The sequence below is a fragment of the Papio anubis genome, chromosome 14 (assembly GCF_008728515.1).
Source record: "Papio anubis isolate 15944 chromosome 14, Panubis1.0, whole genome shotgun sequence".
NCBI classification, from domain to species: Eukaryota; Metazoa; Chordata; class Mammalia; order Primates; family Cercopithecidae; genus Papio; species Papio anubis.
In genome coordinates, this window is record NC_044989.1 from 61,829,230 (window position 1) to 61,855,078 (window position 25,849).

General features: G+C 44.6%; 1 protein-coding gene across 1 annotated transcript in view; it reads right to left on the reverse strand.

Moving 5' to 3' along the window:
- USP34 (ubiquitin specific peptidase 34) overlaps window positions 1–25,611 on the reverse strand; it is a 292,591-nt gene extending 266,980 nt beyond the window's left edge. The window contains exon 1 of the mRNA XM_031655230.1: window positions 25,464–25,611. Coding sequence (XP_031511090.1) covers window positions 25,464–25,506 — 43 coding nt within the window. The 5' untranslated portion in view covers window positions 25,507–25,611. The remainder of the gene's footprint in view (window positions 1–25,463) is intronic.
- Between the last annotated feature and the right edge of the window lie 238 nt (window positions 25,612–25,849).

Genomic DNA, 25,849 nt, shown 5'->3' on the forward strand with positions numbered 1-25,849 from the left:
GAAGTATATGAAGAAAATCCATCCTGAAATGATCTAAAGTTGAAAGTAGGAATATTTTCATAGCTTTGTCTAAGTATTTTCTTCTTCAATATTACACCAAAACTCAATAAACGGTAATTTCTTAGAATGAGTTGTAATATGAAAACTGAAATCACATAAGTACTGTCTGTTACATTAAAATCCAGTGATGAAGGTCGGGTGTGGTAGCTCACTCCTGTAATTCCAGCCTTTTGGGAAGCTAAGACGGGTGGATTACTTAAAGTCAGGAGCTCAAGACCAGCCTGGCCAACATGGTGAAGTCCCATCTCTACAAAAAATACAAAAATTAGCCAGGTGTGGTAGTATATGTCTGTAATCTCAGCTACTCAGGAGGCTGAGGTGAGAGAAGCCCTAGAACCCAAGATGCAGAGGTTGCAATGAGCCGAGATCGTGAAACTGCCCTGCAGCCTGGGCAACAGAGCAAGACTCCATCTCAAAAAAAAAAAAAAAAAAAATTCCACCAATCTGCTTTATCCTCTGAGTAGATACTTTGCCGGTGCATAATTTTATAACATAATATATTAGTGATCTGGAAAATACTGGTCCACTAAGTTATGCTGATCATCTTTCCAATGTTGACACATTTCATTACATAGTATCAGAAAATAACATCAGGCCGGGCGTGGTGGCTCACGCCTGTAATCCCAGCATTTTGGGAGGCCAAGGCAAGCAGATCACCTGAGGTCAGGAGTTCGAGACTAGCCTAGCCAACATGGTGAAATCCTGTCTCTGCCAAAAATACAAAAATCAGCCAGGCATCGTGGCATGCACCTGTAGTCCCAGCTACTCGGGAGTCTGAGGCACCCGAATCATTTGAAGCCAGAAGGCAGAGGTTGCAGTGAGCGGAGATCGCACCACTGCGCTCCAGCCTGGGCAACAGAGTGAGACTGTCTCCAAAAAAAAAAAAAAAAGAAAGAAAGAAAAGAAAAAGAAAACATACGTAGTCCCATTGATCTCATCAGAAAAATCTGTTAAGTATTGGGCACCTTTCAAGTTCATGGTGTCAGGTTCAAGTTTTCTGAAACTTCAATTTTTCTATCAAAGCTCAAATTTTATCATTGGCAATTAATATTATCAGTCTTCCTTGAAGTGACATGCTTGGTTTTTTTTTCAAGAAAATACTTGTTAAATATAAAAAATCTGGATAGCCTTGCATGATGAGTCCATCACTCTTTCAAGTGGATATTTCATGGAAAAAAGCAGCCAGCTCAGCTCACAACTCAAACCACTTGCCCATTTTCTCAAAGGAATCATCTTACTACGGTAAGGAAAGAAATGCTGTATATGAACTCATTTCATCACAGAATATAAAAAGACATGAATACAAGATCTGTGAAATTTATTTTTTTAGTTTTGGTTTTTGAGACACAGTCTCTCTCTGTTGCCTAGGCTGGAGGGCAGTGGTGCGATATCAGCTCGCTGCAACCGCCGCCTACCGGAATCAAGCCATTCTCCTGCCTCAGTCTCCCGAGTAGCTGGGATTACAGGCGCACGCCACCACAACCAGCTAATTTTTGTATTTTTAGTAGAGACAAGATTTCACCATGTTGGCCAGGCTGTTCTCGAACCCCTGACCTCAGGTGATCCGCCTGCCTTGGCCTCCCAAAGTACTGGGATTACAGGCAAAAGCCAAGATCTGTGAAATTTAAAATAATTTTGCTGCTTTATCAAACATCAAGTCAAAATTTATTTTAAATAACAAATGTTTGGGAGTGAAGAATACAATATCTACTTAATGCCACTGTCTTTCTTCATACAAAGTGGCCAGCAGTTTTATCCATGACACTTTTGAACTATCAATACAAATGTCAACACAATGAAAAACACAAACTGGCCAGGCATGAAGGCCCATGTCTATAATCCCAGTACTGTGGGAAGCCAAGGCGGGAGGACTGCTTCAGGCCAGGAGTTCAACACCAGGTTGGGCAATGCAGTGAGATGTCTCTACAGAAATAAAAAAATTTAGCCTGGTGTGGTGGCACATGCCTGCAGTCCCAGGAGGATCACCTGAGCCGAGGGGTTCAAGTCTGTAGTGAGCTGATAATAGCACTGCACTCTGGCAGAGTGAGTGAGGCCCTGTCTCAAGGAGGGGGGAAAAAATGCAAATAATGTCTTATCTTGACGACTCTTTGACAGGCTCTCTGGGATCTCCATGGCTCACAGATCATACTTTGATAACCATTGATAGAGCCAAATGAAGATATATTTTTTATAATAAGTATATGAAGTAAAAGTCATCCCAAATGGAAAGAATAAACTGTTTCCATCCAGAGATGACATATTATATAAAAAAGTCCTAAGAGATCCACTAAACAATTTATAAATGAGTTCAACAAGGTTGCAAGATACAAGATCAATGTACCAAATCAACCATATTTCTATACATTAGCAATGAATAATCCAGATGTGAAATGTAGAAAAACAATTTGACAATAGCATCAGAAAGAATAAGATTCTTCTTCTTTGCCCAAAATGTATTGAATAATAAAAAGTTCAGGCCAGAGGCCAGGCACAATGGCTCATGCCTGTAATCTCAGCACTTTGGGAGGTCGAGGCGGGCGGATCACCTGAGGTTGGAAGTTCGAGACCAGCCTGGCCAACACGGAGAAACCCGTCTCTACTAAAAATATAAAAATTAGCCAGGTGTGGTGGCGCATGCCTGTTATCATCCCAGCTACTCTGGAGGCTGAGGCAGGAGAATCGCTTGAACCTGGGAGGTGGAGGTTGTGGTGAGCCAAGATCGTGCCACTGCACTCCAGCCTGGGCAACAAGAGCAAAACTCCATCTCAAAAAAGAAAGAAAAAAAAGAAAAAGTGCAGACCAGGTGCAGGGGTTCATGCCTGTAATCCCAGCACTTTGGAAGGCCAAGGCAGGTACACTGCTTAATTCTTGGAGTTCAAAACTAGCCTGGGCAACATGCTGAAAGCCCAACTCTACAAAAAATATGAAAATTAGCTGAGTGTGGTAGCATGTATCTATAATCCCAGCTACTTGGGAGGCTGAAGGAGGAGGATTGCTTGAACCCAGGAGTTCAAGACCACACTGAGCAACATGGTGAAAGCGTATCTCTACAAAAGATACATGTGTGGTGGCACATGCCACAGTCCCAGCTACTCGGGAGGCTGAGATGAGAGGAGTGCTCAAGCCTGGAAGGCAGAAGTTGCAGTGAACTGAAGTCATGCCACTCTACTCTAGCCTGGATGACAGTGAGACTCCCTCTAAAAAAAAAAGTGGGAAACTACAAAACGTTGTTTAAAGCATTATAGACAACTTAAATAAATAGAAAGATATCCCACGTTCATGGATCAGGAGACCTAATATTGTCAAGATAGTAATAATCCTCAATTTGATACACAGATTCACTACAATGTCTACCAGAATTCCAGCTGGCATCCCTTGTAGAAGTTGACAAGTTGATCCTAAAATTCATAAGGAAACTCAAGAGACCCTGAAAAGCCAACATAATTTTGGAAAAAAAAAAAAAGGTTGGCTGGGCGCAGTGGCTCAAGCCTGTAATCCCAGCACTTTGGGAGGCCAAGATGGGTGGATCACGAGGTCAGGGAAAAAAGGACCATCTTAGTAAACACGGTAAACCCCCGTCTCAACAAAAAAATACAAAAAAAAAAAAAAAAAACTAGCTGGGCGAGGTGGCGGGCGCCTGTAGTCCCAGCTACTCGGGAGGCTGAGGCAGGAGAATGGCGTAAACCCGGGAGGCAGAGCTTGGAGTGAGCCAAGATCCAGCCACTGCACTCCAGCCTGAGCGACAGAGCGAGACTCCCTCTCAAACAAACAAAAAAAAAGGTTTACACTTTCTGATTTCCAATCTTACTACAAAGCTACAGTAATCAAGACAGTGTAGTACTGACATAAGAATAGACACACAGATCAATGACACAGAATACAGAGTACAGAAAAAAAACCTATATATGTACAGGCAAATGATTTTCAAACAAGGATGCCAAGACCATGCAACAAAGGATAGATTTTGCCAAAAATGAAGCTGGGACAACCGAACAGCCTCATGCAAAAGAATCAAGTGTATTGGCCAGGCGCAGTGGCTCACATCTATTATCCCAGCACTTTGGGAGGCTGAGGCGGGTGGAGCATGAGGTCAGGAGTTTTGAGACCAGCCTGGCCAATATGATGAAACCTCATCTCTACTAAAAATACAAAAATTAGCTGGGCATGTTGGTGGGCATCTGTAGTCCCAGTCACTCAGAAGGCTGAGACAGAAGAATCACTTGAACCCGGGAGGCAGAGGTTGCGGTGAGCCGAGTTCACGCCACTGCACTCCAGCCTGGGCGACAAAGCAAGACTCCGTCTCAAAAAATAAAAAATAAAAAAATTAAATTAAATTAAAATTTAAATTTAAAAATTCTTTAAAAAAAGGATTAAAGTACCGGCAGATGCTACAACATGGACAAACGTGGAAAGCATTATGCTAAGTTAAAGAAGACAGTCACAAAAAACATATATTAGTATTCCATATACACGAAAGGTTCAGAATAGGCAAATATATTAAGAATGCATATTGGTTGTTGCTTCGTGCTACAGAAATGGGAAGGAGCTTAGGGTGACCGATTGCTCAAAGGTGGAGGAATCCTTTTGAGGTGATCAAGTGTTCTAGACTTGTTTGTGGTGATGGCTGCACAACTCTGAATCGGGGTCGGGTGACAGTAAAGTATGTGAATTTACTAGATTGGTACAAAAGTAATTGCGCTTTAAAAGTGGCAAAACCCCAATTACTTTCGCACCAACCCAACAGTTCACTATAGCTTAAAAATAATAATAATAAAGTATGGGAGGCCGAGGTGGGTGGATCATTTGAGGGCAGGAGTTCTAGACCAGCCAAGCCAACGTGGTGAAACCCCGTCTCTACTAAAAATACCAAACAAATAAATAATAAAGTAAAATAAATGATAAAGATATGCAAAATCCCATTTTAATTGGGAACAACAAAAATATCCAGGATACATGTAAAAAGAAAAAAGCAGAACCTACATAAAGGGGAAAAATACAAAACGTCAAGAAGAAACAAAAATTATGTAAAAATGGGAAGATACACTATTTCCTTTTCCTTTTGGGAAAGACACCGTAAGATGTCAACTCTTACCCCACTTATAAACATCCAATTTCAATAAAAATTCCAATAGAAATGGAGGAGATGCAAAAAAAAAAAAAAAAGGATTCTAAAGTTTCATCCTGAGAAATGAATAACTTGGCCAGTCACAGTGGCTCACACCTGTAATCCCAGCACTTTGGGAGGCGAAGACAGGTAGATCACAAGGTCAGGAGTTCAAGACCAGCCTGGTCAACATGGTGAAACACCATCTCTATTAAAATGTAAAAAACTTGACTGCACGTGGTGGTGGGCACCTGTAATCCCAGCTACTCAAGAGGCTGAGACAGGAGAATCACTTGAATCTGGGAGATGGAGGTTGCAGTGAGCCAAGATCATGCCACTGCACTCCAGCCCAGGTGACAGTACAAGGCTCCACCTAAAAAAAAAAAAAAAAAAAAAAAAAAGAAATGACCAACTTTTCACAACCTATTTGGTTTAACAGTACCAGGTACAAAGATAAATTATAAGGTGACTAAATTAAAACCAGATGATGAAATAATAAAGAGCTTAAAAATAGGCCTCCAAGAATATACTCATAAATTCTGTACAAGACAGACATGGCACTAGGCGCGGTGGCTCACGCCTATAATCCCAGCACTTTCGGAGGCCGAGGTGGGCCTAAGGCTAGGAGTTCGCGACCAGACTGACCAACATAGAGAAACCCTATCTCTACTAAAAATACAAAATTAGCTGGGCATGGTGGCACATGCCTGTAATCCCAGCTACTCGGGAGGCTGAGGCAGGAGAATCGCATGAACCCGGGAGGTGGAGGCTGTGGTGAGCCGAGATCATGCCATTGCACTCCAGCCTGGGCAACAAGAGCGAAACTCCGTCTCAAAATAAATAAAAAATAAAAACTAAAAAAAGACAGACATGGCATTTCAAATCAATGGAAAAGAGAAATTATTCAAATTTGCTAAAATCACTAAGTCATAGTTGAGAAAAATTAATGTTAGATCCTACGTCATACTTTACACCAAAATAAATTCCAAATGAATAAAAAATTAAACAAATCCATAAAAGCTAGAAAAAGACTTAACTGAGTATCTAATCTTAAGTGGGAACGACCTTTCTAAATAACAAAAGACTACTTGCCATTAAAACTCAAGAACCACCCTGGCATGGTAGCTCACACCTGTAATCCCAGCACTTTGGGAGGCTGAGGTGGGAGGATCACAAGGTCAGGAGATCGAGACCATCCTGGCTAACACGGTGAAACCCCGTCTCTACTAAAAATACAAAAAATTAGCCAGGCGTGGTAGCGGGCACCTGTAGTCCCAGCTACTCGGGAGGCTGAGGCAGGAGAATGGCATGAATCCGGGAGGCGAAGCTTGCAGATCGCTCCACTGCACTCCAGCCTGGGTGACAGAGCAAGACTGTCTCAAAACAAAAAACAAACAAACTCAAGAACTATGCCAAGTGAAGTGGCTCATGCCTGTAATTCCCAGCACTTTTTTTTTCCCCCCCGAGACACAATCTCACTCGGTCACCCAGGCTGGAGTGTAGTGGCACAATCTCAGCTCATTGCAACCTCGACCTCCTGGGTTCAAGAGATTCTCATGCCTCAGCCTCCCGAGTAGCTGGGATTACAGGCATGCATCACCACACCCTGCTAATTTTTGTATTTTGGGTAGATACAGGGTTTCACCATGTTGGTCAGGCTGGTCTCGAACTCCTGACCTCAGGTGATCCACCCGCCAAAGTGCTGGGATTATAGGCGTCAGCCACTGCACTGGCCTGTAATCCCCAGCACTTTGGAAGGCCGAGACAGGAGGATTACTTGAACCCAGGAGTTCAAGACCAGCCTGGGAAACACAATGAGGCCCTGTCTCCACCCAAAAAGAGAAAAGAAAAGAATTAGCAGGACTTGGCAGCACAGACCTGCAGTCAGGAGGCTGACATAGGAGGATCACTTGAGCCTCAGAGGTCAAGGCTACAGTCAGTTTTGATCATGCCACTACACTCCAGCCCTTAGAGACACACCAAGACACTGTGTCCCACCACCTACACCCTCCCCCCTCCAAAAAAAACACCCACAACCTTGCAGGAACAAACACAGTAGTTTAAGATATCCTATCGTGTTAGGACACCCTATCACATAGATTCTTAAAAATAGAGTAACTAATATTTAAAAAAAAGGCACTATCATAATAAAGCTTTTAGACAATAAATACAACCTTTCTAGAGGGCAACTGATAATCAAAACCCTTAAATAATCACATCTAGAGCCTGTAATCCCAGCACTTTGGGAGGCCGAGGCGGGTGGATCACGAGGTCAGGAGATCGAGACTATCCTGGCTAACATGGTGAAACCCCGTCTCTACTAAAAATACAAAAAACTAGCCGGGCGTGGTAGCGGGCGCCTGTAGTCCCAGCTACTTGGGAGGCTGAGGCGGGAGAATGGCGTGAACCCGGGGGGCGGAGCTTGCAGTGAGCCGAGATCGCGCCACTGCACTCCAGCCTGGGAGACACAGTGAGACTCCGTCTCAAAAAAAAAAAAAAAAAAAAATAATCACATCTAGGCTGGGCGCTGTGGCTCATGCCTATAATCCCAGCACTTAGAGAGGCCGAAGCAGGTGGATCGCTAGAGCCCATGAGTTTGAGACCAGCCTAGGCAACACGGTGAAACCCCATCTATACTAAAAATACCAAAAACATTAGCCAAGTGTGGTGGTCCGTGCCTATAATCCCAGCTGCTCAGGAGGCTGAGATGGGAGGACCACTTAAGTCTGGAAGGTAGAGGTTGCAGTGAGCCATGATCGCACCACTGTACCCCAGCATAGATGACAGAGTAAGATCCTGTCTCAAAAAAAGAAAACAGGCCAGGTGCCGTGACTCGTGCCTGTAATCCTAGCACTTTGGGAAGCACAGGTGGGTGAATCACTTGAGGTCAGGAGTTCAAGACCAGCCTGGCCAATATGGTGAAACCCCATCTCTACTAAAAATACACAAATTAGCCAGGCCTGGTGGTGCGTGCCTCTAATCCCAGCTACTCAGGAGGCTGAGGCAGGAGAATCACTTGAACCAAGGAGGCGGAGGTTGCACTGAGACGAGATCGCACCACACCACTGCACTCCAGCCCAAGCAACAGAGTGACACTCCATCTCCGGGGGGAAAAAAAAAGGAAGAAAAAACACCAAATTTACATCTCGACCTGGGACATGACCCAGATTTCTGTGCTTAAAAATATTTTCATATTTTTTTAAACAGGAAAACACTAGTTAAATATGTGTCACATTTAGAAGACTAAAAGTAGGTTGCCATTAAATTCTGTTCAGATACTTAAAGGTATGAGAAAATGCTCATAAAAAAGAGTAGATAAGTATAAACTCAGTTTATACATATTTACAGAAAATAGCTGGATTTACATAAACCAAAATTTTAACAATAAAATTACAAGGTTTGTATTTCTTCAGTATTTTCTACAGCTTTCTACGGTGATTAAATTATAGGCAGGAAAAGAAAGGGTTTGGGGTTTTTCGAGAAGGAGTCTCCCTCTGTCATCCAAGCTGGAGTGCAGGGGTGTGATCTCGGCTCCCTGAAACCTCCGCCTCCCAGGTTCAGGTGACTCTCCTGCCTCAGCTTCCCGAGTAGCTGGGATTACAGGTGTGTGCCACCATGCCCAGATAGTTTTTGTTTTTAGTAGAGACAGGGTTTCGCCATGTTGGCCAGGCTGGTATTGAACTCCTGACCGCAAGTGATTCACCCACCTTGGCCTTCCAAAGTGCTGGGATTACAGGCATGAGCCACTGAGCCCGGCCAGTTGTTTTTTGTTTGTTTGTTTTTTAAAGGGAAAGCACTGGATCCATGGAGTTAGAGAGAAAACCTCTCCATTTACTTTCATAAACAACAGGTCACTGGTGACTGCGTCAATATAGTGTTTTGTTTTCAGATGGAGTCTCCCTCTGTCGCCCAGACTAGAGTGCAGTGACACAACCTCTGCTCACTTCAACCTAAGCCTCCCAAGTTCGGGTGATTCTCCTGCCTCAGCCTCCTCGAGTAGCCAAGATTACAGGGGCCCACCACCACATCCACCTAATTTTTGTATTTATTTATTTACTTATTTTGAGACTGAGTCTCGCTCTGTCGCCCACGCTGGAGTGCAGTGGCGCAATCTCGGCTCACTGCAAGCTCCGCTTCCCGGGTTCACGTCATTCTCCTGCCTCAGCCTCCTGAGTAGCTGGGACTACAGGCAGCCTGCCACCACACCCAGCTAATTTTTTGTATTTTTTAGTAGAGCTAACACAGATTTCACTGTGTTAGCCAGGATAGTCTTGATCTCCTGACCTCGTGATCCACCCACTTCAGCTTCCCAAAGTGCTGGGATTACAGGCATGAGCCACCGAGCCTAGCCTAATTTTCGTATTTTTAGTAGACATGGAGTTTCACCAAGTTGGCCAGGCTGGTCTCGAACTCCTGGCCTCAGGTGATCCGCCCACCTAGGCCTCCCAAAGTGCTGGGATTACACGCATAGCCACCACACCCAGCAAATACAGTGGGTTTTGTTGTTGTTGTTTATTTAAATTGGAGTGTCATCAGTCGCCCAGACTGGATGGAGTGTGATGGTGCCATCTCAGCTCACTGCAACCTCTACCTCTTGAGTTCAAGCGATTCTCCCCCTCAGCCTCACAAGCAGCTGGGATTATAGGCACACACCACAATGCTAGGCTAATTTTTGTATTTTTAGTAGAGACAGGGTTTCACCATGTTGGCTAGTCTGGTATTGAACTCCTGACCTCTGGTGATATGCCTGCCTCAGCCTCCCAAAATGCTGGGATTACAGGCGTGAGCCACCACACCCCAGCCTTTTGTTTTTGAGACAGTCTCCCTCTGTCACCCAACCTGGAGTGCAGTGGTACAATCTCAGCTCACTGCAACCTCCTCCTCCCCCCGGTTCAAGCAATTCTCATGCCTCAGCCTCCTGGGTAGCTGGGATTACAGGTGTGCACTACCATGCCCAACTAGTTTTTATAATTTTAATAGAGACGGAATTTCACCATGTTGCCCAGGCTGGTCTTGAACTCCTGAGCTCAGGCAAGCCACCAGCCTCAGCCTCCCAAAGTGCTGGGATTACAGGATTTTTTTGTTTTTGTTTTTTAATCACTCAAAGATGGCCAGGTGCAGTGGTGTGTGCCTGTAATCCCAGCTAACGTGAATCTGAGTGAGGAGGATCATTTGAGCCTGGAAGTTCAAGACCAGCCCAGGCAACATACCAAGACCCCTATCTCGAAAAATTATATGCTTATTTACCACTTAGAGCAACTTAAATTATATGAAGTCCACAAAGTTTTATCCAATCTTCCCAAAACTAAACTCTTCCCACTGCACTTCAACTATAGCTATTTCATAAAATTCACCATTTTTACATACTGTTGTTTTGCATGTTTCTTATGTTAGCACTGTGTTAAATGTTGATACGCATTACCTTATTCACTCCTCACAAAATCCTTATGAGATATGTACTAGTAACATCCTCATTTCCAAATAAGAAACAAGGCACTAAGAGGTAAGGGAACTCAGCCAAAGTCGGAGACTGAATAAATGACAGAAGCAGGATTTGAACTCAGGCCTACTAAGTTCCAAAGATCACTCACTCAAGTACCATTCTACTGCCTCATCTGTACTCTGGAACCTTCCTTAAGGGAAAATACACAGCTAAATGTATTTCTATAGTTACCAGCATGCAGCAGAATGTTTTACACAAGTGTTATATGTTTTTTAAAAAAACAAATATTTAAACAGAGTTAAGGTGAGACAATTCCGTAAATACAATATTAAGAAATGGTTTTCAGTGTATTAGACATCTGTGGGCTTACTGCCCAGAAGCAATTTCACCTCTTTCTTTTTTTTTTTTTGGAGACTGAGTCTGGCTCTGTCGCCCAGGCTGGAGTGCGGTGGCCGGATCTCAGCTCACTGCAAGCTCCGCCTCCCGGGTTCACGCCATTCTCCTGCCTCAGCCTCCCGAGTAGCTGGGACCACAGGCGCCCGCCACTTCGCCCGGCTAGTTTTTTGTATTTTTTTAGTAGAGACGGGGTTTCACCGTGTTAGCCAGGATGGTCTCGATCTCCTGACCTCGTGATCCGCCCGTCTCGGCCTCCCAAAGTGCTGGGATTACAGGCTTGAGCCACCGCGCCTGGCCAATTTCACCTCTTTCATGGTAACAATGTGCCAGATTTCTTTTCCAGAAGCACACTCTTAATTACGAGATTTGGGTGAGATCAGCTTCAAGAATAGGTCCTGATTAGTTTAAACCAATCAAAGTCCATCCTCTTTGAACTCTATTTCAGGAATAGAGCCAATAATATATGAAATGACATTTGTCGGGGAGATTTTGGAAAAAGAAGCTTTCTTGTTCTTGTACAGTAAGTTCCAGAAAAGATTCATTCTTTTTCTCTGCATAGTTTAAGTATGTGATGTCCAAACACTGTGGTATGAAGATGTGGCATAAAAATGGCACAGCAGTGCTGGGCACAGTGGCTCACACCTACAATCCCAGCACTTTAGGAAGCCAAAGTAGGGAGATCACTTGAGCCCAGGAGTTGGAGACCAGCCTGGGAAACATGGTGAAATCCCATGTCTACTAAAAATACAAAAAAATGACTAGGCATGGTAGTTCACGCCTATAATCCCAACATTTTGGGTGGCTGAGGCAGGAAGATAGTTTGAGCCCAGGAGTTCACGACCAGCGTGGGCAACACAGTGGGATCCCATCTCAATTTATTAACACAGTAAAAAATAATAATAAAAATAAACACCAAAACGAAAATTATCTGGGTGTGGTGGCACAGGCACGCAGTCCCAGCTACTATGGAAGCTGAGGCAGGAGGATAGCTTGGGCCTGCCCGGGAGGTTGAGGCTGCAGTGAGCCATGACTGAGCCAGTGCACTCCAGCCTGGGAAACAGAGGAAGACCCTGTCTGAAAAAAATAAACAGAGCAAGGGTGACTGCTCACACCTGTAACCCCAGCACTTTAGGAGGCTGGAGCAGAAGGATAACTTGAGCCCAGGAGTTCAAGGCCAGCCTGGGTAACATGGTGAAACCCTGTCTCTACAAAAATTAGCCAGGTCTGATGGCGCAGGCTTGTAGTTCCAACTACTCAGGTGGCTGAGGTGGGACGATCTCTTGAGCTTGCGAGGTCAACACTACAGTGAGCCATGATCATGCCACTGCACTCCAGACTGGGCAACAGAGCAAGACCCTGTCAAATAAATAAATAGGGTGCAGTAGACATTTCTGTTACCATAGGAAGGGCCAAACTGAGGTCAAAACCAAGGAAGCACAGCAAGCCACACAGAGAAATAAAGTCCTGATGATGTTATAAACCCAATGATTAAAAGTAAAGCACACCTGAATATACACCTAGACTGCCTACTTACAGCTTTTAAAGAAAAACCCTTTCTCGGCTGGGCGCGGTGACTCAGCCTGTAATCCCAGCACTTTGGGAGGCTGAGGTGGGCAGATCACCTGAGGTTGGGAGTTTGAGACTAGCCTGACCAACATGGAGAAACCCCGTCTCTATTGAAAATACAAGGCTGGGCGCGGTGGCTCAAGCCTGTAATCCCAGCACTTTGGGAGGCCGAGACGGGCGGATCACAAGGTCAGGAGATCGAGACCATCCTGGCGAACACAGTGAAACCCCGCCTCTACTAAAAAATACAAAAAAACTAGCCGGGCAAGGTGGCAGGCGCCTGTAGTCCCAGCTACTCAGAGGCTGAGGCAGGAGAATGGCGTGAACCCGGGAGGCGGAGCTTGCAGTGAGCCAAGGTCCGGCCACTGCACTCCAGCCTGGGCAACAAGAGCACAACTCCATCTTTAAAAAAAAAAAAAAAAAAACCCTTTCTGTTTCTGCCAAAGAAGCTGTTTTTTCTGGTCCTTGAGACAGAATCCCAACTAATTCAAAAAGAATAATAATTCTCAACCTTAAATTTAACCCACAGGTGCTAAAAACACAAACTAATAAAGCAGTGTGTGTGGCGCCTCATGCCTGCAATCCCAGCACTTTGGGAGGCTGAGGTGGGAGAATCACTTGAGACCAGAAGTTCGAGACCTGCCTGGGAAATATAGTAAAACCCATTCTCAAATAAATAAGCAAGCAAGGCAGGTGTCATCATGAGCACTCGTAGTGCCAGCTACTTAGGAGGCTCTCTTGAGCCCAGGAGGTCAAGGCTGCAGTGAGCTAGGATCACGCCACTGCACTCCAGCCTGAGCAACAGACTGAGACCCTGTCTCCAAAAACAAAGAGCAGCAGCAACAAAAAGTACCATTTTATGAAGGAGGTGGCAAACAAGACATCACAAAATCAAGGACTGACAGTAGGCCGGGCGTGGTGGCTCAAGCCTGTAATCCCAGCACTTTGGGAGGTCAAGACAGGCGGATCACTAGGTCAGGAGATCAAGACCATCCTGGTCTACATGGTGAAACCCCGTCTCTACTAAAAAATACAAAAAACTAGCCAGGCCAGGTGGCAGGCGCCTATAGTCCCAGCTACTCAGGAGGCTGAGGCAGGAGAATGGCGTAAACCCGGGAGGCGGAGCTTGCAGTGAGCTGAGATCCGGTCACTGCACTCCAACCTGGGGGACAGAGCAAGACTCCGTCTCAAAAAAAAAAAAAAAAAATGGACTGACAGTACTTGATATATCCAAGAAAACTGAAAAAAAAAAACCACCACATCTAGCCTACTCTTGTTTTCCCTTCTATTATCAACCCACAGTGATCTTAAGATTTTTCAGATACCTTAAATAAACATTGATCCTACCACATGCAGGCACTGTAAAACAGTAATAACAGTCGCAATCACAGAACTGATAGTCTCATAGAATAAAAAAATTAGTTACATAAATACATAATTCTAAATTGTGGTAAATCCTATGAACAAAAAGAACCAGAGCTACTTCAGACAGGGTGTTCGGGAAAGACTTCTCTGAAAAAGAATCATTTAAGTCAAAACTTGAAAGCATAAGAAGGTATATACAGGCCAGGCACGGTGGTTCACGCCTGTAATCCCAGCACTTTGGGAGGCCGAGACGGGCGGATCACAAGGTCAGGAGATCGAGACTTCGGTGAAACCCCGTCTCTACTAAAAATAGAAAAAATTAGCCGGGCGCGGTGGCGGGCGCCTGTAGTCGCAGCTACTCAGGAGGCTGAGGCAGGAGAATGGCGTGAACCCGGGAGGCGGAGCTTGCAGTGAGCCGAGATTGCGCCACTGCACTCCAGCCTGGGCGACAGAGCGAGACTCCGTCTCAAAAAAATAAATAATAAATAAATAAATAAAAATTTAAAAATAAAAATAAAGATAGCTTGGTTAATGAAAAGTACACTGAGAAAAAGAAAGAACAACTAAATTCTAGTCCTACCCCTGCTACTTCTTAGCTGTGTGACCTTAGATAAATCATTCTATTTCTCATGACTCTTACAAAGGAAGTACCTTCAAGGAAAACACTAAGAAATTTCAGTGTTCAAATAGCTACAGAAGTGTATGATCATCACTGTACTAAATGTAATTCATCACAGTATTCCAACTTCATAAGCATGACACCACCTCCTAAAATTTGGGCACAATTCTTAAGATACTTGAAAACAGGCCGGGCACAGTAGCTCACACCCATAATCCTAGCACTTAGGGAGGCCAAGACGGATGGATCACTTGAGGTCAAGAGTTCGAAACCAGCCTGGCCAACACGGTGAAACCCTATCTCTACTAAAAATACAAAAGAACTGGCCGAGCGTGGTGGCAGGCATCTGTAATCCCAGCTACTCAGGAGGCTGAGGCAGGAGAATCGCTTGAACCCAGGAGGTGAAGGCTTCAGTGAGCTGAGATTAAGCCACTGTACTCCAGCCTGAGCGACAGAGCAAGACTCTCGTCTCAAAAAAAAAAGCCGGGCGTGCTCACGCCTGTAATCCCAGCACTTTGGGAGGCCAAGGCGGGCAGATCACGAGGCCAGGAGATCGAAACCATCCTGGCTAACACAGTGAAACCCTGTCTCCACTAAAAATACAAAAAAATTAGATAGGTGTGGTGGCAGACACCTATAGTTCCAGCTACTCGGGAGGCTGAGTTAGGAGAATGGTGTGAACCTGGGAAGCAGAGCTTGCAGTGAGCCGAGATCGCACCACTGCACTCCAAGCTGAGCGGCAGAGTGAGACTCCACCTCAAAAAAACAAAGATACTTGAAAACAGTTTTATGTTATGTTGGCTTTTTTTGAGCACCCACATAGTATTACTAACAGTTTTCAAGCTTATTAAGAAACTACAACAGTCCCCCTCTTATCTTTGGCTTTGCTTTCCATAGTTACCCACAATCAACCATGGTCCAAGAATAAATGGAAAATTCCAGAAATAAACAATTTATAAGTTTTAAATTGTCTGCCATTCCGACTGGCATGATGAAATCCTGTGCTGTCCCATCTAGGACGTGAATCATCTGGTTATCAGATCCACTGTGGTAGTACACAATGATTGTATTCAAGTACCCCTTACTTTACCCAATAATGGCCCTAGAGTGCAAGAGCAGCGATACTAGTAATTCAGATATGCCAAAGAAAAGCTTATTTGAAGTGAAAAGGTTAAAGTTCTCAAAATAATGAGGGAAAAAAACAGTATATAGGATACAGCACCATCTGTGGTTTCAGGTATCCACGGCAGGTCTCAGAACACATCCCACTTGGATAAGGGGGGACTACAGTATACCCTTTTCTCCTCAAAAGAAATCTTACATAGAATTCCGATTTATAAAACAGGTAGTAGGCCAGGCGTGGTGGCTCATGCCTGTAATCCCACCACTTCAGGAGGCCGAGACAGGTGGATCACGAGGTCAGATGGAGACCATCCTGGCCAACATGGAGAAACTTCATCTCTACTAAAAATATAAAAATTAGCTGGGCGTGGTGACGCACGCCTGCAGTCCCAGCTACTCTGGAGACTGAGGCAGGATAATCGCTTGAACTTAGGAGGCGGAGGTTGCAGTGAGCAAAGATTGCGCCACTGCACTCCAGCCTGGCAACAGGACAAGACTCTATCTCAAAAAAAAAAAAAAACTGGTAAAGGTGAGCTTTTTGTTGTTTCATTCTTATCAAGAAAACTTACAAGTTATAAAAAAAGTGAGCTTTGAATTTTGAAAGAAGGTAAGAGGGGCCGGGCACGGCAGCTCACACCTGTAATCCCAGCATTTCGGGAGGCTGAGTCAGGTGGATCACTTGAGCTCAGAAGTTCAAGATCTGCCTGGCCAACAGAATGAAACCCGGTCTCTACTAAAAATACAAAAGAATTAGCCAGATGTGGTGGCAGGCATCTGTAATCCCAGCTACTCGGGAGTCTGAGGCAGGAGAATCACTTGAACCTGGGAGGCAGAGGTTGCAGCCAGCTAAGATCAAACCATTGCACTCCAGCCTAGGGAACAAGAGCGAAATTCCGTCTCAAAAAAATAAAAATAAAAACCCAAAACACTGAAATCTGAAACACAGAAAAAGAACACATACAATTCATTAAATAAAAATACGAATGGTTAAATTTACTAGTAATTGCTTATTACATTTTCTGCCAAAATAACTTTCTTTTTAAGAGATGAAGTCTTGCTATGTTGCCCAGGCTGGCCTTGAATTCCAGGGCTCAAGTGATCCTCCCACGTCAACCTCCTGAGTAGCTGGGAATACTAGAGGCACACATCACCATGCCCTGCTAAAATAACACTTTCTAAAGGATAATATTCAACACAGGTGAAAGTGTCCTTATACAGGCATGACTAAAAGATCAATATATCCTTTCTCGCAAGCAAAGAGTATGCAAATAATGAAAAATGTTTATATTTTTTGACATAGTAAAGTCACTTCTAGGTATCTAAAAGAACCACGGATGTAGTTAAAAGATTTAAGTAGAAAGATGTACATTTTCAGCATTATTCATAATATGGGAGAACTGGAAACAGATACATTAAATTTCATACAAAATGAAATCTTATATAAAAACATGTTTTCAGCCAGATGCAGTGGCTCACACCTGTAGTCCCAGCATTTTGGGGGGCCAAGGAGGGTAGATCACAAGGTCAGGAGTTCAAGACCAGCCTGGCCAACATGGTGAAACCTCGTCTCTACTAAACACAACAAAAATTGGCTAGGCGTGGTGGTGGGTGCCTGTAATCCCAGCTACCCGGGAGGTTGAGGCAGGAAAATCACTTGAACCTAGGAGGTGGAGGTTGCAGTGAGCCAAGATCGCGCCACTGCACTCCAGCCTGGGGTGACAGAGCAAGACTCCAGCTCAGGAAAAAAAAAGAAAAGAAAAAAAAAAATCAGCCAGGTGTGATGGCTCATGCCTGTAATGCCAGCTCTTTGGGAGGCCAAGGTGGGTGAATCACTTGAGGCTAGGAGTTTGAGAACAGCCTAGGTAACATAGTGAAACCCCATTTCTACAAAAACCACAAATATTAGCTGGGCATGGTGGTACACACCTGTAATCCCAGCTACTCAGGAGGCTGAGGCAGGAGAATCACTCGAACCCAGGAAGTGGAGGTTGAGTGAGCCAAGATCATGCTACTGCACTCCAGCCTGGGCCACAGAGTGAGACTCAAAAAAAAAAATATATCAATTCAGGAGGACTGGACAGAGTGGCTCACACCTGTAATCCCAGCACTCTGGGAGGCTGAGGCAGGCGGATCACTTGAGGCCAGCAGTTTTGAGACCAGCCTGACCAACATGGCAAAACCCCATCTCTACTAAACATAGAAAAATTACCCCGGCATGATGACACATGCCTATAATCCCAGCTACTTGGGAGGCTGAGGCACAAGAACTGCTTGAGTCCCCAAGGCAGAGGTTGCAGTGAGCCGAGACTGTACCACTGCACTCCAGCCTGGGAGACAGAGGGAAACTCTGTCTCAAAAAAAAAAAAAAAGGCAGCCACGTGTGCTGGCATATACCTATAGTTCCCGACTACTCAGGAGGGTGAGGCAGGAAACTTGCTTGAGCCCAGGAGGTCGAGGTTACAGTGTACAAGAATCACATCACTGCACTCCAGCCTGGATGACAGAGTAAGACCCCATCTCTAAACAGGGGGGAAAAAAAATTCTAACTTTAGATTAAATGTCTACTGAAAAAGGTATGTTATTAATTGCTTTAGTACCCATATACTTAGAGTATCTAAAAAGTCCTGGAAACATGTAGTTTTATTCAACGGCTCACTGCAGAATAACAGTATTAAGAAAGATTCTCAGTCGGATACAGTGTACTCCAATACCTTGGGAGGCCGAGGCAGGAGGATCACTTGAGCCCAAAAGCTTAAGGCTGCAGTGAGCTATAATTGAGCCACTGCACCCCAGCACGGGTGATACGCTATCTCTTAAAAAATTAAAAATCAAAAAATTAAAATTTTTTTTCAATGAAAAAGATTCTTATTCAGCTGTATTTATTACCACTTTTGAATTCCTACTACAATTACCACAGAAATTTGTCTGTCTGAATTTTTGAAGATACATAAAACATGATATTTTTACTTTGCCAACTGAACAGTGATGATTCAGACAGATCATCATAAAATTTATACAATGTAACTAGCAAGAACTTTTAGGCCATGCAGGATGGCTCACGCCTGTAAACCCAACACTTTCGGAGGCCAAGGGAGGAGGATCACCTGGGGTTAGGAATTCAAGACCAGCCTGGCCAACATGGTGAAACCCCACATCGACTAAAATTACAAAAATTAGCCAGGCATGGTGGTGCATGCCTGTAATCCCAGCTACTCAGGAGGCTGAGGCAGGAGAATCGCTTGAACCCAGGAGGTGGAGGTTACAGCGAGCCTAGATTATGCCATTGCACTCCAGCATGGGCAACAAGAGTGAAACGCCTTTTCAAAAAAAAAAAAAAAAGAACTGTTAGCCTAATCTGGGATTAAGTCCTGTGGTTCCACCAAACACAGTCACATGTGACCCTAAGCAAGTCACATAAACTCTATAAATCTTGGTTCTCTCATCTGAAAAGGATAGAGTACCTCCCTCAAAGAACTGATTAAATCAGCAGCATGCAAAGTACTTAAGTACCCAACACAAACTCCTCAATAAAATAATCTGCTTTAATAATAAAACATACTGAAAGGCTGAGGCGGGTGGATCACCTGAGGTCTGAGTTCGAGACCAGCCTGGCCAAACTGGTGAAAACCCATCTCTACTAAAAATACAAACATTAGCTGGGCGTGGTGGCAGGCGCCTCTAATCCCAGCTACTCGAGAGGCTGAGGCAGAGTAGCTGAACCAAGGAGGCGGAAGTTGCAATGAGCTGAGGTGGAGCCACTGCACTGCAGCCTGGGCAACAGAGTAAGACTCCGTCTCAAAACCACCACCAACAACAAAATAAACACAACAGAATTATTCTGCAAATACAGATAGAGTAGCTGAGTTCCATCTCAAATTTGACTATGCAGGTTGACAAGTGATCTTGGCAAACTACTTATCCTTTGTGAAGTTCAACTTTTTCACCAATTGGTATTGGGATACAATACTGCTCTTGCCTATCTCACATGAATTATCCATTTTGGACAATTTGGTAAACTATAACCCACTAAACGAATATAGAGAGTAAAATCTACAACATATAAATGGTTTAAAACAATGACATACACCAGGTACGGTGGCTCATCGTGCCACAGCACTCCAGCCTGGGCGACAGAGTGAGACTCCATCTCAAAAAAAAAAAAAAAAAAAAAAAAAAAGATGTACGATATAATTTTCACTCTGCTTTCAGAGAAATTTACCTTATGAGGTAAATAACCTCAATTTACTAGTGAGTTTGCTATGGTGATGGCTTAAAGTATGTAACTTTAGGCCTCCAACTCCTCACCAAGATCTAGAAATGCTTTGGCCTTTGTAAACTGATTCACAAAAGTAACTACAAAAGCAGTTATCATACAAACTCAACAGAACAAGCAGAAGCAGAGGAATAGAAATTTAAAATTTATCCTAAACAGAATGCAAGCCCACAAAATGATAACAGCAAAATTTACTCAATACATCCAAGCTTTTTTAATGTTTTAAAAATGAAGCATTAAAAGAAAATGGCAAGTCCAATATTTTAGTATCGTTGGGACTGGTCATTCTAACACTAAAGTCAAACATGATTTTGAAATGTAGTTTCAACTTTTATGATATGGGTCAAGATTATATTTTAAAAGGGTGGGTGCAGCGGGGGAGGGGGGGAGGGGGGGAGCACGGTACTTATGATAGGATCCTTAGTCTGCTTCCAGGAACACACTTCAATGGGTCCTCAACCTGTAAGCACAATTCTGTATCTGTATGCCTCTGCATGTTTCCATAGTGAAACTTTACAGCTTCAGATTCTCAGGACTAGAGGTATAACTAATAATACTAATACTCTCACCAAAAACTGATGACAAAAGGAACTGTTCACAATCTTTGTTACTAATTTTTATTTTAACGATATTGCATTCTGCCAAACTTTAAACATTCCACATGAAGTCGTTACTCTTATCAAAAAGACTGCATATCTGATATAAAGCTGTACTACCCACACTATGTCTACCCTTTCATTTGAAACACAATTATCTAGCCAGGCATGGTGGCTCATGCCTGTAATCCCAGTACTTTGGGAGGCTTAGGCAGGAGAACGGCTTAAGGCCAGGAGTTTGAGACCAGCCTGGGCAACAATGCGAGACCCTGTCTCTATTAATAAACAAAAACACACACAAAATTTGCTGGGAATGGTAGAGGGAGGGGAGAGATAGGGAGAGATTTGTTAAAGGATACAAAATTACAATGAGATAGGAGGATTAAGTTCTAGTGTTCTATACCACTACAGAATGACTACGGTTAACAATAATATATTACACAAGCCGGGCATGGTGGCTCATGCCTCTAATCCACTTTGGGAAGCCAAGGCGGGCAGATCACTTGAGTTCAGGAGTTCAACAGCAGCCTGGCCAACATGGTGAAACCTCATCTCTACTAAAAACACGAAAATCAGCTGGGCTTGGTGGCACACACCTGTAGCCCCAGCTACTTGGGAGGATGTGGCAGGAGGACTGCTTAAGCCCAGGAAGCGGAGGCTGTAGTGACCCAAGAGCATACCACTGCCCTTCAGCCTGGGCAACGGGAGAGAAACCCTGTCTGAAAAAAACAGTAATATATGATACAGCTGAAAATAGCTAGGAGAACATTCAATGTTCCTAATGCAAATGCTAAATGTTTGAGATGATGGATATACCAATTGTCTTCAACTGATCACTATACTTTTTATGTACTGAAACATCACTATGTACCCCATGAATATGTAAAAATTACTTATCAACTAAAACTTTTTTAAACAAAATTTTTAGGCCAGGCACGTTGGCTCACTCCTGTAATTGCAGCACTTTGGGAGGCCCAGGCAGGCAGATCGCCTGAGGTCAGGAGTTCGAGACAAGCCTGGCCAACATGGCAAAATCCCATCTCTACTAAAAATACAAAACTCAGCTGGGCGAGGTGGCGGGTGCCTGTAGTCTCAGTTACTCAGGAGGCTGAGGCAGAAGAATCACTTGAACCCGGGAGGTGGAGGTTGCAGCGAGCCGACACTGCACTCCAGCCTGGGTGAGAGCTAGACTCCATGTCAAAAAAAAAAAAAAATTATTACACTCTTGCTTGTCCAGGTAGCCTTCTCTAAGGGTGATCAGTGTAAATTTCACAAGAAATAGGGCTTTTGGTTTGTTTATTAAGGAAAGCTGTCTTCACCGGGCGCGGCGGCTCATGCCTGTTAATCCTAGCACTTTGGGAGGCCAACACGGGTGGATCACAAGGTCAGGAGTTCAAGACCAGCCTGGCCAATATGGTGAAACCCCATTTCTACTAAATACAAAAATTAGCTGGGCATGGTGACTTGTGCCTGTAATCCCAGCCACTTGGGAGGCCGAGGCAGGAGAACTGCTGAACCCAGGGAGACAGAGGTTCTAGTGAGCCGAAACCATGCCACTGCACTCCAGACTGGGTGACAGAACAAGATTCTGTCTCAAAAAAAAAAAAAAAAAAAAAAAAAAAGCAGTCTTACTATGTTGTCTAGGCTGGTCTCAAACTCCCAGCCTCAAACAATCCTCCTGCCTCAGCCTCCTGCCTAGTGGGATTACAGGGGCGCATCACCACATCTGTTTTGTGAGGTTGGTTTAACACTAATTACATATTTTTCAACATAACCTGGAAACACACCACCCAAAAATATGCACAATTTTATTGCTTCTCTTAGCTGGCTAAACTGTTACAGGGTGTTATATTTAAAGATAAATTCTGAGCACATTTTGGGAGGACTGTAACTGTGAATTTGTTTTTTTTTTTTGAGATGGAGTCTTGCTCTGTCGCCCAGGCTGGAGTGCAGTGGCACGATCGCGGCTCACTGCAACCTCTGCCTACTGGGATTCAAGCAATTCTCCAGCCTCAGCCTCCCAAGCAACTGGGACTACCTGCGCCTACCACCATACCCAGCTAATTTGTGCATTTTTAGTAGAGATGGGGTTTCACCATATTGGCCAGGCTGGTCTCAAGCTCCTGACCTTGTGATCCGCCCACCTCGGTCTCCCAAAGTGTTGGGAATACAGGCGTGAGCTGTATTCAGAGTCACCTGGCCAACTCTGAATTTCTAGATCAAGGTTGAACTGATGTTCATCTTTGTACAAGTTACAGGGGGGAAAAGGGCAGACTTTATAGGTAATTACTGCAAATGAGATCACAAGAAACACATATAATCTACTTCAACAAGTTTTATCAAGCTCCAACCACTCATGTTCATTATCATGCTCCATCATAGCCATGGATAAGTAAAGAACTACAGGGAAAAAAACAACTTGTAATAGTGTGGTATAAACTACACATAAAATTGTTGAAGTAGAAAAAATTTTTTTTGAGAGAGTTTCGCTCTTGTTGCCCAGGCTGGAGTGCAATGGCGCGAACTCTGCCTCCCGGGTTCAACCGATTCTCCTGCCTCAGCCTCCCGAGTAGCTGGGATTACAGGCATGTGCCACTATGCCAGGCTAATTCTATATTTTTAGTAGAGACGGAGTTTCTCCATGTTAGTAGGCTGGTCTTGACTCCCAACCTCAGGTGATCCGCCAATCTCGGCCTCGAAAATTGCTGGGATTACAGGCAAGAGCCACTGCCCCCGGCTGTAAATTTTTTTAAAAAGGAAGCATCACTGTGAGATTATTAAGAGTTAAATTTTTATATTGAGCCTCAAAGGCAATATTAAGAAATTATGTATTTTTAGAGTGCACTGGCTTACACACAAATAGAAAATCCTTACTTATTCATTAAAACAGGTTTCTTAGAGGGTGCACATGACCAGATTTTGTGAACCTGGTTGAACTAACTGTATTTGCTTAAAGGTAATAAAAGCTAAATTCTGTCTCAATTCTCCACATTGCTAACTCTCCATAAATGCATTGCATTTTTCAGTGCTTCTAACCAAAGTTCTAGGGGTTTCCCAGATAATCTTAAATAAGAGCTTTCATTATGATCAAGATGCCACCTGTTTTCAAAAAATAAACTTTACTTTCTTCAGATGTTTTGTTTAAAATTTTCCAAGTTTAAGATATTTTAAAATCAGCCAGGCTCAGTGGCTCACGCCGGTATTCCTAGCACTTTGGGAGGCCGAGGCAGGCAGATAACAAGGTCAGGAGTTCGAGACCAGCCTGACCAACATGGTGAAATCCCATCTCTACTAAAAATATGAAAATCAGCCGGGCATGGTGGGGGGAACCTGTATTCCCAGCTACACGGGAGGCTTAGGCAGGAGAATCGCCTCAACCTGGGAGGCAGAGGTTGCAGTGAGCCAAGATCCTGCCATTGCCCTCCAGCCTGGGCAACAAGAGCAAAACTCTGTCTCGGGGGAAAAATATATATATATTTAAAATCACCAACGAAATTAAGTACTTGTTCCTCATATTACACTGCAAAGCTATTAACTTTCCAAGTTCAGCATAACAAACAATCACACAACTTGTATCTGATATATAAAATACAGTAAGTATTGAAGATTTAAGTTTATCATATCGTAAACCACCTGCACCAGAAATAAAAACATCTCAAAATACACACAAATAATCTTAAAATTCTAGGATAATTTAGGGTGACACAAATACCAGAACCAATAGTTGGAATATGTGCAAAAGCCTATTCCATCTATCAGGAAGTAAATACGGAGTTGAAATTAAGTTAGAACCCTTCCACTTTTATTGTTGTCTTTGGTCATTCAAGTGACATTCAAACACAAAGTAAAATTCAAACACAAACACCATGGTATATTTTATAAATCAATTGAGTGAATTGTATTACAAAATTAGATAGTCTGAAAGTCTATCTGTGGAAATATCACAAACAGAATACAAATCCAAAACCCACATAAACTGTTCATAAGTGAGCATTTTTCAACAACCAACTTTTTGTAAATTGATCCATCTAATTCACCTTTGCCAACCAGGCCTTTAGGCCCAGAAGTAGGTGATTTGCCATATATCTTCTATAAGCTGAAATACCATCTTGCAAGGGTCGAAAATAAAATAAAAAGGCCAGAAAAGATCAACGTACCCTCTTTAATAGAAAGTAAAGTATCAGGTAAAAGGCCTTTCCTTCCAGGAGAGACAGGCCATAACTATCCCGGGATGGTATGTGTAGCACAGTGCTCTGCCTAACAGAATTTACCATTAAAGCGGTGAATGCTACACTAAGAAGCATCATTAACAAATTTATTTTTAAAATAGGTATGAAGGTTCCAGTCATCACTATCACAGTTCGTTTTCAGCTATTTAAGGTCTGGCTGAAGTGTTTAAGACACCCACACACCCGCAAGGGAGGGAAAAACCACCACCCTGCTCCCGGGGAGCTTAATGAAAATTAACAGGTAAGAGAGGCCTTGGCAGCACGCTGGAAATCAAAGAGGGCCGCCGGAGGGCTTGGACTGCGGAGGAAAGCCTCGTCCTCCGACCCCACCTCCCCGCACCTTCCTGGCAGGGCGAAGGGGGCGAAAGGGGTGAAGACGGCAAGGGTCTCATTACTGCCTTCATTAATTGACACCTGTAATGAGGAAACTTTCCGAGAGCCCAGAGCACCCGGGCCCGGCCGGGCCGGAGCTCCGCGGCGGCCGCCTCTCGGGCGCCCAGGTAACCCGGCCGGGTTGGGCCCGAGGCGCCGCGGCGGCCGCGCCACCGCGCACCTTCCCAGGGCGCTAGGCCCGCACGCCGCCCAGCCCGGCCGTCGCCTCCCGCAGGCCGCGGCAGCCCGGGGAAGCCAGAGAGCTGCGCGAGGACCCCAAACCGTGCACCCCGACAGGCCGCTACCGCGGCTACTTACTTTCATTTAACACCTCCACCAGGTCTGCGCAGTTCTCGCACATCGTTCGGCCGCCGCCCCCCCCCTCCCCCGCTTCGGATCACACTGACTGATCCCGACCGGCGGGGGGGAGGGGAGAGAGGCGGAGGAGGGGGCTGGCCGGCCGGCGGGGCGGGGAGGCGACGAGGGCGGGCGGCGGCGGGGACGGGGCGGGGAGCAAGAGAATGGGGGAGGGGGCCGGCGGTCCCCGCAGCGGGCGGGGGAAAGGAGGGGAGCGAGGGGAGGTGCGCAGGCCGGAGGGGCGCGGAGGCGCCGGCGGCGGGGAAGGAGGGGAAGGACGGGGGAAGGGGAGAGGGAGGGAGGGGGCGGGTGGGGAGAGAAGCAGCAGAGTCACTTCACCGACCAGA